The sequence below is a fragment of the Amia ocellicauda genome, chromosome 8, assembly GCF_036373705.1.
Source record: "Amia ocellicauda isolate fAmiCal2 chromosome 8, fAmiCal2.hap1, whole genome shotgun sequence".
In the NCBI taxonomy this organism is placed as follows: Eukaryota; Metazoa; Chordata; class Actinopteri; order Amiiformes; family Amiidae; genus Amia; species Amia ocellicauda.
In genome coordinates, this window is record NC_089857.1 from 28,345,569 (window position 1) to 28,364,981 (window position 19,413).

Sequence of the window (19,413 nt, forward strand, 5' to 3'; positions counted from 1 at the left end):
GAAAATGGCTGTGCACCGACGCTCCCCATCCAACCTGATGGAGCTTGAGTGGTCCTGCAATGAAGAATGGGAGAAACTGCCCAAAAATAGGTGTGCCAAGCTTATAGCATCATACTCAAAAAGACTTGAGGCTGTAATTGGTGCCAAAGGTACTTCAACAAAGTATTGAGCAAAGGCTGTGAATACTTATGTACATGTGCTTTTTTTGTTTTTTATTTTTAATAAATTTGCAAAAAATTCAAACAAACTTCTTTCACGTTGTCATTATGGGGTATTGTTCGTACAATTTTGAGGAAAATAATGAATTTAATCCATTTTGGAATAAGGCTGTAACATAACAAAATGTGGAAAAAGTGCAGCACTGTGAATACTTTCCGGATGCACTGTATGTGTGTGTGTATATATATATATATATATATATATATATATATATATATATATAGTGGTAGAAGTGGTATTCGCAAAAATGTGTTAAAAGTTAAATTAGTGCTAAAAACAGTGCAGACAAACCGTACCCAACGTAGGGAAGTTGATAATTAAATGCAAGAATAAAAGCATATCAAATTAGATCAATAGAACAGAAACCTTAAATCTTTAAACTGCACACTTTTATTTGAAGTTGTACTATTGCAAGGGAACTGAAGTGTATCCTGCTAATGAGCTTTATTGTCCCAGTGCTCTTAAGTACATTGGTGTAAAGCACACTACATTCAAGTATTTGTTCTAAATATTTGTATTGGAGAATATGCTAAAACAGTGAGTTTCAGGACACATATATAAGAGTTCCCAGTGGTGACGGGTGGGATTATTCCATTATATGTGTGAGCCTGATTATTTGGGTCAGGCATTATCAGAAACAAGTTGGAAAATTGACAATGGGCTCTTTTTGCTTATGGTGTACATGCCTAATTCTCTTTTCGTTTTCTCTCCTTCAACTCTTACGACCTCAGGGTGCCTGTCTGGTCTCCCGCCTCACATAAAGAAGATCTCCTCTTCCTACGAGGAAAGGCGAAAGCAGGCGACAGCTATCGTCTTGCTGGGGGTGATCGGAGCGGAGTTTGGCGCCGAGATAGAACCTCCAAAACTACTATCCAGGGCACGCACCGCAACCCAGGCCCCTGATGGCTTCGGACTTACTACTGGAGGTTCCAATTACTCACTGGCCAGGCATACCTGTAAGTATATGTCATCATGAGGTGTCCTAGTGGGAATTTTAACTGTGCACTTACCGCTTAGTCCTCCACAAATTAACTCAACGTCAGTATCGATCTTGTTGTCTGGATATCTTAAAGATTTTTGGCTTCAGAGGAACTGGATCACAGTGTATTGAATTGCAAAGTTTTCTTTTTTCTTTCTTCTTTTTTTTTTTTTTTTTTTGTTCCTTCCCACCCCCAAAAAACCCCAAAGAAATAACTAGTCTGAGCAGGCAGAACTTACAGATTATAATGTGTTTTAACTGTTTCTTTTCACTACCAATTTTAAAAAGGTCTTTTTTATTTTCTTGTTGTTGCTTTTTTGCTCTCGGGCTTGTCCAAATCGGGCCCCCCTCCACCCACCACCAACACCACCCCCAGCACCACACGCAAACCCCAACTGTGATTTCAGTCTTACAGCTGCTTGAGGGCTACATAAATAATCTAAGACTTAGTTAGCCCAGAACCACAGCAAAGCTTGACTAGGGAGTTTCTATAGTCTCACTTGTGTTGTCTGGTGTGTTCTTTGGAAATACAGGAATTGAAGTCCTGCATAGCCACCATAGACGTGTCTATATAAGCACAAAGAAGTAAAGTGCTTCAGTATTGTCTTTAGAGACATTAAATAATTTGTCCACTATATCATCTACTACATAGATCCATCCAGAATAAAGTCTTTAAATGCAGTAGACTGAAAAGTCATAAATGTTCTAATACCCCTGCTTGAATTAAAAAAACCTGACAAAAGTGGATTTCATAAGTTCTGTACACATTGAAACAAATCGCTATACCTTCATACCTCAACTAGATTTATTCAGCTCCTCCATGCTTTGGCTCTGACCCCTTTGCTCAGTATTATTAGATGTATGTGTATTTGTTAACCCCCCCCCCCCCCCCCCGAAAAAAACACTTAGTGTTGCCTACATTGCTTTCTACTTCACACTTATGAAGAAGGCTTGAACTTCATACTTTATTATTTGGACTAATAAGTTGTAGGTCAGCACACTGTCGTGCTGGGATTTACAGTAGTACAGGGTAAGCAACAGAAGTCATGACAAGCAAAAGTATATTCACCAGCTACTGTGGATAAAGTAAGTTTATTTTATTTTTTAATTATGGAAATGTAAACATTTTGACACCCACCTAACACAACATTTCCTGTCCTCCCATTGCCAGTGCCTGATTTCACATTTAATTGAATTTCAAAGGATCTTTGCTGGGGTTTAACATCAAGATTATGGGGTCTGTTTTTGAAGTCATATAAGATTGTAGCTCTAAACCTGAAAGGTGCCGATAATGTTTTGTTGTGGCATTACACTCAGAATAAGGCAATGTGCCTGCAGAATAATTAGGTACTGTGGGGTTAACCTGTCAGAAAAGAGAAACATTCAACTCTTTCTCATTTGAGTTAATATTAGTGAAAAGAAAGAGCTGCTGTGTAGTTCAGAAAGCTTCACTGTTTAACTAGTTTTGTATTATACATCTGATGATATGTCCAGCTTCCATGAAAGAAACACACTTATATTAAAATGTAGGGGTTTATATGCAACTATTTGTTCTTATATAAACATGTCATACATAGGCCTTCATATTCCAAAACTGAAAACAGAGATGGCAGTACATATGTTTATTATAACTTCTGCAAAATTCAGCTTCTCTCATCCACATAATGGATACCAAAAGACCCCATAAATAGTCATAATTTGAAATACAGCTAAATGTAATAAATTGTTTTACAGTGGCTGGTCTTACTCAAGAGTAAATCTTTTACCAACTTTGGAAAACCTGGCCCATAGTATATGAAAATTAATGGGTACAATCTCCATTCCTGTTGAGAGTGAAAGCACAGTTGGTGTCCTCAATATTTATAGCTTCCTTTGTTAGTGTTTGCTTTATCTAAGTGACTGACTTTGTGCTTTGAACTCCCATTGTACTCAAATGGGCTCTTAAACGAAATTCAAAGCTTCCACTTGGGCTCCAATCGACTTGACTTGGCAAAATTCTTTAGGAATTCGCCGGCTGACCTCGCCTGTCTTCTGGCATTAATCTTTGCTGACCTAACAAATGGCTTGTGATATATGTAATTGTTTAGGCTGATGCCACCCAGCGAAGTTCCTTATTACGCATTCATAGTGCTCCATCCGCCCCACACCTCATTTTAGGATGAGAAATTCTCAAGGCTGCCTGCCATTCCAAGAAATCTGCTGAGTGAAACAGACACACTCTGTCTCAGTACTTGCTAGGGCTGAGAGGGGAAAAAGGAAAGTTAATGTATTTACATTTTATCAGTTTGTTAGTCTTGATATGAGAGTCAGGAACTGTTTAGTTAATAATGCAACTTTGAAAGTACTGGCAGATGAAAACAATACAACCCCAATATACATTCCTGAAATGGACAACAACACATATAACAAAAATATATTAAACTGTAAATACACAGTGCTAATTTCATGGTAACTTGATAGCTCAGTACAAGTGCTTGTTGACAAAAGATAATATGGTAAGTGCTGCAAAATATCTAAGTACTGTATATACGTTTTCATAAGTGGTCAAATACATATTTTAGATTGGCAAAGCTGTAATTTCAATATAAAATGGTCCCCAGTGGCAGAACTATCTGTTGAATACACATCAACAGACACTCTTCTGAGATGCATTTGGCATAAGTTTGAGTCTGTGGAATTGAGTTTTGTATATGTTGTTTTCCTACTTTATTGTCCTGTAAGAGAGCCCAATTGTATTCCAATTAAAAACAATTCAATAACTATAGCATGTTTGGGTTCATGTTTGTGCCAGTTGTGTTCATTCACACAACACTTTAAAGAAACTATTATCAGGACACAAATGAAAAGTTTCCAAATCCTCAGGCTCCTCTCTGAACTGAACTGCCCTATATGTTTTATAACGGTAGGACAGAAAACAGGAACGTTTATACCTGTAGAGTGGCCTGACACTCGAGACATCATTTAAAATTGTGGTGTAGGTAAACAATTGTTTTCAGGACTTTTGGGACATGACTGAACTGAAAACACTTCCATTGGCCTCAATAAAAAATAAATAAATAAAAAGTGACATGGGAGAACTTTGTAGTCTGATTCTTTGCTCATGTTAGAATGACAAACTACCACAGCAGCCAAACGTTTTGCATCATCCCTGGGGTTATATGCAGTCCTACCATGCTGCAAAACTTGTGTCTGAAGCTGTGAAAGACCTCTCTGTACGTTTTGTCCATTCACGGAGGAAAGAGCACCTGAATGCTCTGGGTTTCAAGTGAAAAAACATGATATTTTCTGCCCTGTCAAAGAAAGAAAAATGCAGTTTCTCTTGATATATAACCATTGTCAGATTATAACCCGAGCACCTGAATTCACAAGAGAAAAACTGCTGCTGGTTTGGTTTAGGTGTAACAGGTTATTATATGAAGAGGCCAGTCAAAAACAAACAAACAAATATAAAAATAAACCAATACAAACAACAAAAAAGCAACACAAAAAGGAAAAACGTTTTTTCAAATAATGAATGCTTCATAGAGATGCGTCTTGAACACAAGTCTGTAACAGAAGTTAAGATTAGATTTGTAAGGACATTATATCCAGTAATGCCAGCAGTGTGTCAAGTTTTCCTCCAGAAAAAACACTACATAAAGTAAAGCCTTTTCCTGGGGAAGAAAGAGGTGATGCGTTTGTGTGCGTACTGTTTTCTGCTTGGGTGATTTTGCTGTGTGTGTGTACCATGATTCTGAAATCAAAACTATGTCATGCTTTGCAAAGCAAGCCCAGGAGCGTGGTTCTGAGCAAGAACCTGCCATCGATGGAAAAGCAGTGCACGTCTGCAGCCACAGATAACTAATTTGTGTGTGCCTGGGCATTTTCCTCTGTCCAACACGGCCTAGGAAAGGAGTAGCACACGTTCCAGAGACTCTCAACTTGGACTGGAATTAGAACGTGGCAAGGCATGTTTCTTGTAAATGGAAAATTATGTGAATGCATACCTGTTATTTGTGCAATTAATACCTGAAGCCATGCATAGCAGATCCTTTCCTTCAAATTGCCTGTCATTACCTTCTGCAGGCATCGATATCTCCAGAAGCTATTGCTAACTCTGTTGAATTACTGCCCAGCTAATGGTGCCCTGGTGGAGAAACCCAGTATAGATCAGATGTTTTAGGTATGGTATTTGCTATATATTACTAATAGTATTGATAGTCCATCTATCCTGAATGGAAATTAAATCTGAACAGCTGTATAATTACCTACTTTTAGAAACAGCATACATTACTCTTTGCTTCAGTGAATGGTGCTTTGAAATTCCAGCTGTGAGACTTTAATGCATTTTAAATAATACTATCAATAATACAATCTGATTTGAGGGTGCACTTAGTATTTTTGAAAAACAAAAATGAAAGAAAAACGTTTCATATTATTTGTCAACTGTGGAGCCTAATTCCACTTGATGCAATGCAGTTGAAATCCAATAAGAATAGCTGTGAAATATACACTGCTTCTCTCTATTGTCTTTCTGCCTTTATGAGCTTTGACAGCATAGCACAAGCAGTTCATTAAAACAGAACATTACCTCTGCTTTTTATGTAATCTTGAATCTTCCTGGGGATTGTCTGTAATTTTTACTAGTTTTAGTTTTGGAAAATATGGGAAATATACAGAACGAGACCTGCCTGGGGATAAAAAAATAAAATGAAACAGGCTGAGGCTTCATTCATAAACCCCATCTGCAATTCATTTTCAAATGGAAAGGGGGAATATGTTGGCCTCACTGTGTCATATTGACACTATGCTGTTTGATGGACTGTAAAATTGTTGGATGCTTGCATAAATCGGCCAGGTTTGGTCTTGGCCACTTACAAAGGATTTGTGTTGCATTCCTCTATGGATATATGTCTGGCTTCAAAAAAAGCCAGCTAGGATAATCAATATATCTGATGCTGCGCCTTGAGTCTGGTGTGGATAATCAATGTGATTGGATCGTTGTTGTGTTTTTTTTTGTTTTTTTTTTTTTTTCATAACCCAGACCAAAATCCTGTAACAATGGAATCAGTATTTCTCTCAGCCAGTAAAGCATCGAACTCTGCAATATATATTTCTGATCCACAGGGACTTAGCTTTATCAACTGTGTAAGGTAATATCTTTCTGCGTTATTGGAAATAAGCGTCCATGTGCTAAACAAGAAAATAACTATTTTCTTCCAGCATATAGTCTTGCAGCAAGGCAAATTATTTTATGCAAAGGAAATACCATATCCTTGTTTATATTTTCAGACTTTCAATCTTTAGAGGAAGTCGCCTTCAAAGAAAATGCTCACTTTAATAGTACTCCATTCCCTGCCACTTGAATCTGTGCAAACTAAAGGTTATATTCCTTTATTGCATAAAAACAGATTTAATAGCTGCATGTACACAGCACATCACAGTACAGCAATGTGCATTAAACCCTGTGATGTAACAAATTCCATTCACAACAATATGCATGTGTGTTTATGGGTGCTGTGCTTTTGACAACAACAGCTTCTTACTGAAGTCGGATCCGTTTATTCACTTTCAAAATAATTGCTGTATTTCCTTCTTCAGACTTCATTATTCTTAATCATTGAGTTTGAGATTTTTTTTTTTGGAGGAACAGCACTTCTTTATATGATGTACAGTAACTCAAATACACAGTTACATTAAATGTACACACCTGATATTGTTTCAACAATTAGACATTTTGTGAATTATTCACTTTTATATTGCCATTGTATTCAACAGCATACTAGCATTTTTGTAGAATTATTTAAATGCATCATCATAATAAGGTATGATTTCTTCCTTAAATTGTGAATAAGATTGTATTATATCATTACAATTTATTTCCATCTAAACCAATCACATTTAACAGTTGGTTCTTCTTTCAAATGCACAGCAGGTCCGTTAAACCTTCCCAGCTGTTTGCTTTCTATTTGGAGACTTTAATATCTGATCAGCGGAGTGCATTATAGAATCCAAAGATGGAGAAGACCTTAAGAAGCCAGCCACAGTAGGTCCAGATTCAGCTGAGCTAGATTAAGGTAGATAAGAAGCTATTTATTTCCCACTGTAAAGTAAGGTGCGGATCTCCTTTTCTTCCTCCTTTGGATGCTGTTAATAAAAATGGAGCTGTTGATAATTAGCGGTAATGGAGTATATTCAATAGCCCAACATACATCTGCTTGTGGCAGGGTGGTGTCGAGGCATTTTCTAGCTGCTGCAAACAATAGGGAGCTACAAGGTTTTGTTTCATTGTGTTTTTTTTTTTTGCTATGATGAGTAACTGGCATGGCATAATTGCCCCAGACAAGCCTCAGGGCAGGAATTATTCTGCAGGCTAACAAGGATGTTCTGGGATTCATTGCCTCCTCCTCGATGAAAACAAGGCCTTCCCTCTGAAATCTGATTATGTGTTTGGTGTGAAATGAAAATTGTAAGCGCTTGTGAAGATGATGGAGGGGCCTCTCCAGTCGTCCGCCCCGCCGTACCTTCTCAGTCATTTGGGAAGGCCGCCCATGCATGCAGGGGAAATTTATCTGTTTGTTTGCCACCTCGCGCTTCCTGTTTTCAAAATGAGGCCATGCATCATCTGAGAAAAATACTTAAAGAGCAGCTGCACCAAGCGATGACTGTAGGATAAAGAATAGAAGAAAGAGGAAAAAAAGAAAAGAAAGAAGAGGCGATTAAGGCAAAGCAGCTCAGACAGTCAGCAGAGACGGTGCTTTTCTGCTTATTTTGACTCAGTGTGCTGCCGGGCAAAAGATGTCTGATATGTATTCATTTTTTTTCCCTTTCGAATGTTAAAGGGGAAAAACAAAACTAGTTACTCACTGGTTGTGTTAATTTATCTTTAGCTGCCAAATGATTACAATGCATTACACAAGTGGGTTGCTTTTCTATTTAAAAAGGATTGAAATGTTTATTCTTAAAGCTTCCTCCTGTTGATACCCTTGCTCACCCTGCAGCTCACCAGAAATCACTTCTCTGAAATCCCATTTGCAGTTTACATAGTTTAATAAAGGACACGCAGGCAAGACTGAAAATTCTAATTAAATTTCCTACTATAGACAAGCCATTTTTTAAATCTGTTTTTTGTTTGTAATCATAGGTAACCCTAGAATACATGTACACACATTTCCAAAAACTCAAAAATAAGCCTTGATGTAAGCTGGAAAAAAGTACAATTAAAAAAAAAAAAAAAAAAAAAAAACATATTTCAAATAATGTCTTGCTCTAATTGTATTGTTTGTCATTCTTCATTATAGTGTGGCTGTAGTTTTAAATTTTAGCTTTGTGAAACACCATGCATGCAATCTAGAAAAGGCTTTGCTCCTGGTCCTGAAATTAATTAACACCTTTATTAACCCTTTTTTAATTCAAATTGCTTTTATGCTGGTGTCAAAACTCCTGAGAGATTTAGCCATATTCTTGAATTGTTTCAGTAGATCGGAGAGCTTATGAAATGGTATTAACTTCTGGCATTATTGGCATGTATCCTTGATTAATCAATATTACTGCTCAGAGTGATCTCCTCTGCTTGGTGTACTTAGGCATGACTTGCAATAAAGCAAGACTACAGGGTTGGGTCTTCCCAGGAAAAGAGTAAGGCATTTACTTTAAAGTTACTTGTTGAAAAGACTGCCAAGATGGTTATTTCCTATGCATAGTTATACAGTTTAGAGAAGTAAGCAACATGTCATTCATTAAATTAATTCCAGTTATTGGATAATCATACATTTTACATTGGGGTTTTGTTTAGCCTTGTTTGAATGTATGAACCACAAGTGTTAAATAACTAAATGCTTGGCAATTGTCCCTTTTTGACGATAAGAACATAACAGAGGTTACAAACGACAGGAAACTGTCCCACCCATTGCTCTCATTTGGTTTCTTTTAGCGTAATGATACAAGAATCCCATTAAGTAATTTCTTAAAGGATCTTAAGGACTTGGATTGTTTGTTTCCAATCCCCATGATTCCGTGTGAAGTGGCTTTTATTTTTCTCTCTTTTTGTCATAAATGTTCCTAAATGTCTTTTTCACTTGGTCTCTGCCTCATTGTTGATCTTGAAGATGTCCCCTGGAATAACTTTGTAAACACCCTTCACTTTTATGAATACCTGAATTAAATTACCTCTTAGTCTTCACTATTCCAGGCTAAAGAGATTTCATTATTTCCATCTGTCAGTGTTTGACATTTTCTTTCACATCAGAAATTTGTCATTTTGCTCTCCTTTGTACTCCACTGTTTATACTGGCTTTACAGCAGTATCTCTAGTTTAAATAAATGCAAAACTGTGCAATTTATTAAATTAAAATGAACTGTGCCTTCGTACAAGTACAGGGAAGGCACTATTACCATTACAGTAAATTACTGTGCGCACAAATATTCATATTCTTGTAAAACTTTAGCAGTCTTGATTATGGTAATATATCCATTTGCTAATAAGTGTGTCTTTGGCGATGGCAGTGTAGAGAACAAGATATTTTAGTGTTTACCTATGATATCAGTAGCAAGTTTACACAGTTTTCTGTTACATCAAAACCTTGTCTTATATAACCCCCTTCTCTTTCTTTGCAAGAAGGAAGGTGATATTCCAAAAGCCCTGAAACAAGCCTGAATGTGTACCCTTTCAATTAGTGTATAACCTGGGGCACTTGACCTTAAACACATTAAAAAGTAACCTTTTGTGCATTTAGTTTACAAAATCAAACAGGAATTAATGCAGCTAATCTCCAGGGAGCCCATTTAAACCCAGAGGAACTTTAATTAGCTGTATACAGTTATCAAAACTATAACTGGCTTGAGTGGTTTTCCTTCCTGTGAACACTTCTAATATAGAATAACTTACTCTTAGCAATAGTTGGTACTTAGCAGGCATATGTCATCACCAAACAACAGTGACCTAAAATACAACTAATAAGGTACTGAGTATCATGTAAAGGAACAGTAAAAACAACACAAAACACATGTAAATAATGTTTATAAATGAGTTATGACACTTTAAATATTGTCCAATGTGGCCCTTGTCAGTATCGCTGTTTTGAGCCATTCCTGACGTGAGCTCACAACATTGTGCATCTTCAGTGGGAAGGAATGAAAGTACAACATACCAAAACAATGTATTAACCATGGCCTTGGACAAAAGTTCAATACCAATAGAAAAATGTAGCTCAACCTACTTTTTCTGACTGCACATGGCTGGGAATGTGACGGTGTATGAAAACACCGGTGTATAAAAACTGTGTCCAGTTGCATTAACTATCGGTTTCTTTCCTGGTGACCTACTGACGTATTTGTGTTTTGAAGCTTTGTGGAAGCAGTCTAGTGGAAGTGCACAGAACACAGTCAAGAATATTTTGTAGGATTGAAGCCTACATGAGCAACATTGTTCATTCATCTTTTTAACAGTTGCTTAGGGGAAATTAATGAAATAACACATTCAGTGGTACGTCTGCTGCTGTGGTTTTTACATCCAAATGACCCACAGTGTGACATCTGTCTTTCTTACGGTTCCCAACAATGACATTTGTACAGTCTGTGAGTATTTTTTTGTTCCAGTGTAGGCTATGATACCTGTATAACTCAGTTTTGCTTATCAAACTAATACTAGCAAAACAAACTTCTCAAGCACCACAAATGCGCAGTATTGATTCTAAAAGTCAAGTCTGAAAGACAAGCTCATTCGAGGTGACCATTACCTTCTGCATGCTCGGATAATGGTATCTGATTTTGCCGATACATGTTCACATGCCTTTTTAAATCAAACATGCTTGAACCCTTGACAGAGCTGTTGAGCATGAAAATGCTGCTTTTTTATTGCATATTTACATTAACCACGTACTTCTATTTTTGCCTTTTTTATGACATTTTGTAACAATCTCAAGCTTTGTATGTTTATATTTTAAGAAAGGTATTATTTCATTATGTTTTTCTTAAGAGCATTCAGATCAGCAGCTACACTACACTTTCAATTTTAATGAAAGGTGTCCTAGTAGATTGGATTTTTTCAAATCTGCCTTAATAAACTGTAGCAGGTCATGCTGATCCTTTTACCAATTGCTTCAACTGGACAGTTAAAGCTGGTGCTTTGTTCTGGACCTGTATCTTTTGCACAATGCATGTCTAAGCTAATGCCATCTGGTACAAAGAGGACAGTGTTTTTAATTAGAGATCGTGCCCTGCCTCATACCCTTTCCCAACAAGAACATTGGCATCGCAAGAGCTCCATATCTTTTCCAATCGCTGGGCATGAACCCAGCTGTATTGGCAAATTAGTTGCTCGTTATATGTGTTATCACACTCAAAGTATTATCCTGCTGGGCTTTTCCTCTCCTTCATCTTTGTGATCTTTTTCAATCTTTGTAGAAGCTGTTACTAGTGAAGTACTGGTACAAAATGGAGGAGGCAGTCAATTAATTGATTGTTTTTCAGACTTTATCCTAACTCTTGGGCCTGAGAATTTCGCCCTTGTTGAAAGCACTTGTAGCGAAATTAGCCTTTTCATCCTGTTGCACTCTTACCCCTGGCCCAGTGCTCTTAAGCCCAGTGTGACACAGTGTGTTTTGATAAGTGGTGCGCAACTCGGCCCCGGGAGCAGCAGTGTGGGGCTGATCCCCCTCTGACCAGCGTGTGTCAAGTGGCTTTGTAGTGCAGGCAGCTGTCTGCAGGGACTGGAGCTCAGACCAGAAGCCCCACTGGCTTCATTGAGTGCCCTGGAGGGAGAACTGTCAGACAGACGTGACGCTCAGACCCTCTCCGTTTGAACCTGGCTCGCAGAGGTGAATAGCCACTGGCTGTATCTAGGGAGCAGGCCGCCCTTGTATTCTCCAGCAGACCCCCTCAGCCCACTTCTAAATGAGTTATGATTTGTGAGAGCCTATCTTTACATCTAAAAAGGCTCTCTGTTATTACAGGACTTTTTAATTATTCATTTCCAAAGGAGTAGTTGGAGGTTATTTTCATCTTATTAATTAATTTATTTTGGTGCTTTCCATGCGATTTCCTTAGTTTGATTGAGCTCTTGCAGTGGGCTTTGGGTTGCTTGCTCATGACCCTGATCTGTATTCTTCTGAGCGTGCAGGACCGTTTTCACCACCACGTCTCCCTAATGTGGAGCTTAAACCTTTCTTCATTTGGGCTGTTGGTTAACATACATGTTTTTGTTTAATAGAACTCAAAATAGATCACTTACAGTCAAAAGCCATTTTGCTGCTGTTTTTGGATAAGAGAAAAACATTTCCTTAGTGTGACAATTCAAAAACAAACATTTAAGCTGCCTGTAGGGTCTTTTAAATTAGCATCTTGAAAGATTTATGTGACACTTTACAATTTAATTGTTGTTTTCTTCTTCTTAAGAAGCAAGAGTAAGCCTACCCTGGTGGTAATGTTTTTACGAACGTAGTCAAATTGTCATGGTAAAAAAATAGTTTTAACACCATTTATGCCTGCATTATTTTGTGGTGTGTGTGTTTGTTTTAGAATGCAGGCTTAATTGTGCTGTTGGGTTCTACTACAGAGAACTATTAAGTAAAATATGAAGACAAAAGAATTGATCTCTGATGCGTTTTTGAGAATATTGTTTCATCAAGTGTGTCATGACTTCTTATAAATAAGGTTGGCATTAGTGTGTGTCTGTCTGTCTGTCAATCCCAGGTTTGGCAAATTCATGTAATCGCTGTCTGCAAATTATAACATACAATCCCAATTCTGAAAAAGTTGGGACAGTATGGAAAATGCTAATAAAAACAAAGAGGAGTGATTTGTAAACGTACTTTGACTTGTATTTAAACAAAAAAACATATAAAGACAAGGTATTTTATGTTTTACCTAATCATCTACATAGTTTTTTGAAGGTAAAAGTTTATTTTGAAATTGATGCATGCAACAAGTTCCAAAACAGCTGGGACAGTGGCAATTTAGGACTAATAGCGATGTGACAAGTTGAAACAAGAAGGTGATGTGAAACAGGTGAGGCAATCGTGTAATCATAGTATATAAGGAGCCTCCAAAAAAGGCCTAGTCCTTCAAGAGCAAGGATGGGTCGAGGCTCGCCAATCTGCCAACAGATGTGTCAGCGAATAATCCAACACTTTGAGAACAACATTCCCCAAAGACAAATTGTTAGGAATTGGGGCATTTTACCTTCTACAGTACACAATATAATTAAAACATTCAAGGAATGCAGTCAAATCTCGGTGTGTAAAGGGCAAGGCCGAAACCACTTCTGAATGCGCGTGATCTCCGATCCCTCAGACGTCACTGTCTTTAAAACTCATGAGTCTGTAATGGATATCCTGACATGGGCTCGGGAATACTTTGGTAAACCTTTATCTGTCAACACCATTCACCGCTGCATCCACAGATGCAAGTTAAGGCTTTACTAAGCAAAGCAGAAGCCATACATCAACACTGTCCAGAAGCGCCACCGACTTCTCTGGGCTCGGTCTCATCTAAGATGGACAGTAGCACAGTGGAATCGTGTTTTGTGGTCCGATGAGTCAACATTTCAAATAGTTTTTGGACAAAACAGCCATCATATTCTCCGGGCCAAAGAGGGAAATGACCATCCAAGCTGTTATCAGCATCAGGTCCAAAAGTCAGCATCTGTCATGGTATGGGGGTGTGTCAGTGCCCATGGCATGGGTAACTTGCACATCTGTGAGGGCACCATTAATGCAGAAATATATGTACACATTTTGGAGCAACATATGCTGCCATCCAGACGTTGTCTTTTCCAGGGACCTCCCTGCATTTTCCAGCAGGACAATGCCAAACCACATTCTGCCCGGATTACAAGCGCATAGTTGTGTAAGCAGAGAGTGCGGGTGCTAGCATGGCCTGCCTGCAGTCCTGACCCGTTTCCGATTGAGAATGTGTGGCGCATTATGAAGCGCAAAATAAGGCAACGAAGGCCTTGTACAGTTGCGCAGCTGAAGAAATGCATAACGGATGAATGGGGAAAAATTCTGCTTGCTAAACTTAACCAACTGGTGTCTTCAGTGCCCAAACGCTTAATAAATGTTATTAAAAGAAAAGGTGATGTTACACAGTGGTATTTTAACAATAGAGAGATACTAAAGATTGAAAAGCATGTATGTTTGACTGTTGGAGAGTATGGAACACCAGAAACTGCCATTGGCATATCGCCACATTCACCTTTTCCAGTGGGCCTAAATCCAGCCCACTGAGAGCAGATTTTCAAAAGCATCCTTGCCTCTTTTTCCTTCCTGAAAAGCTATAAGTAACCCAGAAATAAAATACATTTTTGGCCATGGCTGAATTTCGCATTGCAGCTTCAGGCTGAAACTCGGTATTCCCCTATGAGACTGCCTCTATCCACCATCGCACACTGGCTCAGGCCTTCCCCGGTGCTGTTCATGAACAAACTCATCCATCAATGTCCAGCTCAAACCACCTGTTCTTCAGGCCTTTATGCCTCCATACATCAACTGTGTTTAAGGATTGACACCAGCAGCCCAGCTCACAATTTCTCCCTATTTGCTTAGCCTCCTTTCTGTTACGGTTGTCCTGGTGTAAAGAGCATATGGATACCTCCATTTTCCTACCCCCCCTCTGTTTTTGGGTCCTTTTAATGCGAATGGTTTATAAAACCATTAGGGAAAAGCATGGATAGATAGGTGCTTGAAATGTTTCCCTTAGCCAGCCATGCTTTAGTCATCCTATATGGTGTCACTGACCAATACAAATTTGATCTATTTGCATTAGTGGTGAAAACCCCATAATCCCCTAGACTGGTGTAGAGATTTGCCCTTGGTTTCTATGTGGCAGTTTAAAACCTAGAGATTTGGAAACATTGTGTATTCAAAGGTTTGTGACTGCACTGTATGTATATTTTCATGATTTATGCTTTTACTAACCCCCAATATAAGACTAAATACAGTTCAATCTCATGAATAACGACGTCCAGTATACCAGCCATTGTAATTTTTGAAGACATTTGTGTTTCAGGTGCTCAGTTCCCTGCCTATCTGACGGGTTCAGTTCAGCCATGTTTTCTTGGTTTATTTTTTTGGATAACATAGATTCCCCTAGCTGTCTAAGCACCCCTCCCTTTTGAAGAACCTTAACCTGTTATTTTATTATAGTTCACTGTAGTTCCCAGTGATTGGGAATATTGTAGTGGTCATTTCTTTTGTGTCTAAATCCATAGTTTGATATTTTCCCCTTTCCCTTCAATGGTTGAGAAACTGCATCATAAGGGAATCGTCTTCATATGTCTGATATGACGGGTCCTGTGAAGATGATGGATCCAATTCAGCCTTTATGGCATTTGAAAATAATTTAGGACCTGCTAAATAAAACCAGGTACTCTATCGGCAGCTTCAAAGATCTGTCCAGTAATGTCTGCTGTTACACTGTTTTTCAGTGACCAGTGGCTTTCAGTGTGGGAACTGCCTAGTCACGAGAGGCCATTTTGCATTTATTAGAAGTCGGTCTTGATGTGTTCTAAAATTTGTAGACACATTTGTAGACTATGAATAACTGGTCATCTGTTTTTCTATTTCTAAAGACACCAGTAACAGCGAATAAAAGGAAATGTGCAGTGTATGTGGTATTTACACACATGCATACGATCTGTATCCAGCTGTACTGCACTGCTTGTCTGGAAACATGAAATTTCCAACTCTGCCTTTAAAGCAAGCTTCATCCCATTCTCATTTACTTCCCGTTTCTCCCTCCTGGAACTAGAATTGATTTTGCTTTCACTTTTGATTTGACCACTGCAGGTGCTGAGTAGCAGAAAAATTGTGTTGTTAGGCCTACAGTAACAAGGCTTCAGAAATAAACAATAAGGATTGGCCAACTTTAATGGGATGAAAGCAAATTTTTTTTTTCTTTTAAGGCCAGATCTGTGTTCCTTAACAAATAGCCAGCCCTGGCAATATCACAGCTGGCAAGAACAAAGAATAGGAAAAGAAAATTGGGAACCAGCATGATGTACCGTTCTTTTAAGCACAGGCACAGCAGTGGCATGAGGCCAGCCTAAGACCATTTTAATGTAAGGAATCAAGAACATGTATTTTGTGTGCATTATTGTTATTTTTTACAGAACTAAGTAACCAACCTTGGGCAGAGTATTTTAAATATTATCAATAAATGACAGCCACTGTACAGTAGTGCTTTAGAGCTTGTGCTTCTACAGTGTCTCCATCATTTCAGTTAGTCATTAAATCACTGGTTTGCTTGATGCTGGTTTGAGTGGTGGACTCTGTGTTATCTTTCCACTGAAAAGCTGTCTGCTTTCCTCAGGCAAGTGGTTGAAGTAAAACTTCCTTCTTGATTCTACTTCTTGTAACATTGTCACTACATGAATTCAATGAGCAAATAAACATACGTTCATATACTGGAAAAACAACTAAAGGCATTCAGCATCATTTGACAAATCGTTTGTAAACTTTAGGCACATGTAACATGCTTTACTAAGTCTAAAGAATGAAATGAGTTTTCATGCTGAATAACTGCCTCAGTAAACATTTTTACAGGGAAGATGGTATTGTGCAGAAGTGTAAGCTATGGATCAACACAATAGGATGTTTATAATGTGCAGCTATTGTATAATAGTTATAATTATAATAGCCTTAGTATTAATTCAGCTGCTTTAAATTTTCATGCTGGAAGCAGGCATTTTTACTTTAGTTATCTTTAGATACTTATTTATTCATATAATTATTCATAAAATACAAGTGATAATGAGGCATTCACGAGAAATATGATAGTGTGTAGGAATCTTGTGCTTTTTGGAGAAACAAACCAATAGAAATGCCCAGATTTGGGCAGTTTTCCAGGTGCCTCCAAACCTCTTAAACCACAATTGTCAAAGGGAGACTTGTCATAAAATGGCCAAGGTATCTTTGGCCAGTTTTTGAAACATATGTTAAAACTGCAACAGATTTCTCATGTCTGTAACTCAGGGCAGCCTCCTTAATGACAGAAATTGTTCTTCAAGAGATTACATTATCCCAAAGTAGGGTAGACTGTTTCACTTAAGTTTTTGTCATGTGTTCCTGTAAATCAACACTGGTTACCACCTATCTCTGAAACTTAAAAGGCATCAGATACTATTCTGGCAACAGTGCTGAATTCTGAGCATCCAGACTTAAAGCTTTCGTCCCTTTACTTTTGTGAATGACCATAAATACTTTGCTGAACTCTGTTTGGTAGTATTGCTAACCAGTTTAGCCTCGCTTATGTATCCATTTATTTATGTATACTCGTTTCTATTGAGGTACAGCTCTGGCGTTACAGTGCCATAAATACAGGTGAAAATCAAGCTCATATAGCTCAAAAATACTCATGATTATTTCTGATCAATATATTTTTAGTACTTCCAGTGGAGTTCTTTTTACAAACCAGCTAGACCTAATCAAAAATTTGACCGATCCACCAAAATGAACCAATTGATGGTGAATTTGCATTCAAAGGGACAACCCTCTGTTCAAGAATAACCTGCCAAGTATTGTCGTGTCTTTTGCCCATGGCTATTTGTTTAGCTATGGCTACTCTGATAATGCAGTCCTTGACTCTGGAGCAAGTGCTGCTGTCAATGGGAGAATTCACATTAGCATAGCTCAGCTCGTCCCACACTTGATAATGGACTCAAAGGTTAAGAGCAGGGGATCTCAACAGCTCCAATCAGCAGAGCTTTTCCAGGGCTAATTACCTCTTTACCGTGCTGACTCTAATGTGACATGTTTATTGCCTTAACTAACAACTCATTAGCTTAGTTGATGTTTTGTCAATATTAATTCATTCATTTAAGCCAAGTCAAAGCTTAAACAAAGATGTCTGGTCTGAGAAACGGGCAGCGTTTTTCTCAGCCGAGTCTGGTTCTGGGGGTCACTTTTAGCTTAATAAATGTAGAATGTCGGGTGTAATTATATTCTTAAAAAATCCTCTCTCAAAAGGGGTTAATAAGGGTCACCTTTCTGCTTTATGGAGAGTGTACGTCTCCTTGGATATTGTGTGTGAGAGTCTATGGAGAGAGAGTGTGGTGGAGTGGTGGGGGGGTTACATTTTATGGAATCCTTTTTAATAAGTATTGATTACAGTGCGTGTTCTGTGCTGTTCACTTTGCACAACGCCGTGCCTGCCCTGAACTACGCTGATATGAAGCTTGGACATACAAAAGATTCTCCTTGTGAGTGCTCCCACCATATCAGTCACTGCTCTAAAGGATGTTGGTCACGCTGTGTGTAGGGTTACATGATCCGCAGAAACATAAACACTCGCTTCATCGTTTTGGTTTTAGGAATGTCAGGGACACGGTTTGATTGTTGTAAAAATGTAATCCAAATGAAAAGAAGAAAAAAAAAAAAAGTCTATCTGTACCTAAAAGGCATTTCAAAGAATCTCCAGGATATTTTCATGCAGGTGTGAATGTGGAAGTAACCATTTCTTTACACATCCTGAATCCTCATAGATACTGTTGCAAGCTTCCTCATTGCTATATGTAGGGAAACATAAGTTGCTGAATTCATGCACTGTTAATAATTCCTGATCTGATCAATGGCACTATGCCACTTGTTGTTATTGATATTAATTAATGAATCAAAAAGTTACTACTCAGTTAGTAACTGAGTTATAAGTAAATTTAAAAACCAACTTCCTGAACTACTAACATGCTGATATATTTGTGTTTCACAGAGAAGGATACATGTTTGTTCAATGAAGAGAATAATAGTCATATTGTGCTGGACAAAGGTATGAATACAATATTCCAATAATACAAAATAAATTGATTGAATTGTTGCTTTGTAACTGGACCTGGATAAGATATCAGGCTACTTCTGTGATGAACTAAAAGAAAGAAAGAAAGAAAGAAAGAAAAATCTGCAATTCTTCAATACTTGGCAGATCAGGGCCTTTGTGTTTCACTGTATTGTCCACACTAAAGCTCATAGGAGAAGTGAATGGAGTTTGAGTGAAACAAACCAAAAAATCATAATTCACGTTCTGCTCTTTCATTCCTTTTGGGAAGGTAAATTGATTTTTTTTTTTCACCTTGTCTTAATATGTCAAGTTTTAGCCCATGTTTCACTCCCTAAACTTTTGTAAAGAAACTGTTTCCAGTGACCTTCAGTAAGACAGTGGATACAAAATGAAGTGACTATAGTTTATGAGGTGTCCATATTTGACGTTTATCAAATACTACATATCATTTCACAGTGTATTTTTTC

General features: G+C 38.0%; 1 protein-coding gene across 2 annotated transcripts in view; it reads left to right on the forward strand.

The window, feature by feature from the left end:
- Positions 1-19,413, forward strand: part of wdr7 (WD repeat domain 7) — a 207,983-nt gene that overhangs the window by 136,654 nt on the left and 51,916 nt on the right. For both annotated transcript variants that reach the window (XM_066710923.1, XM_066710924.1), the window contains one exon: positions 951-1,175. In XM_066710923.1, the coding sequence (XP_066567020.1) occupies positions 951-1,175 (225 nt within the window). The remainder of the gene's footprint in view (positions 1-950; positions 1,176-19,413) is intronic.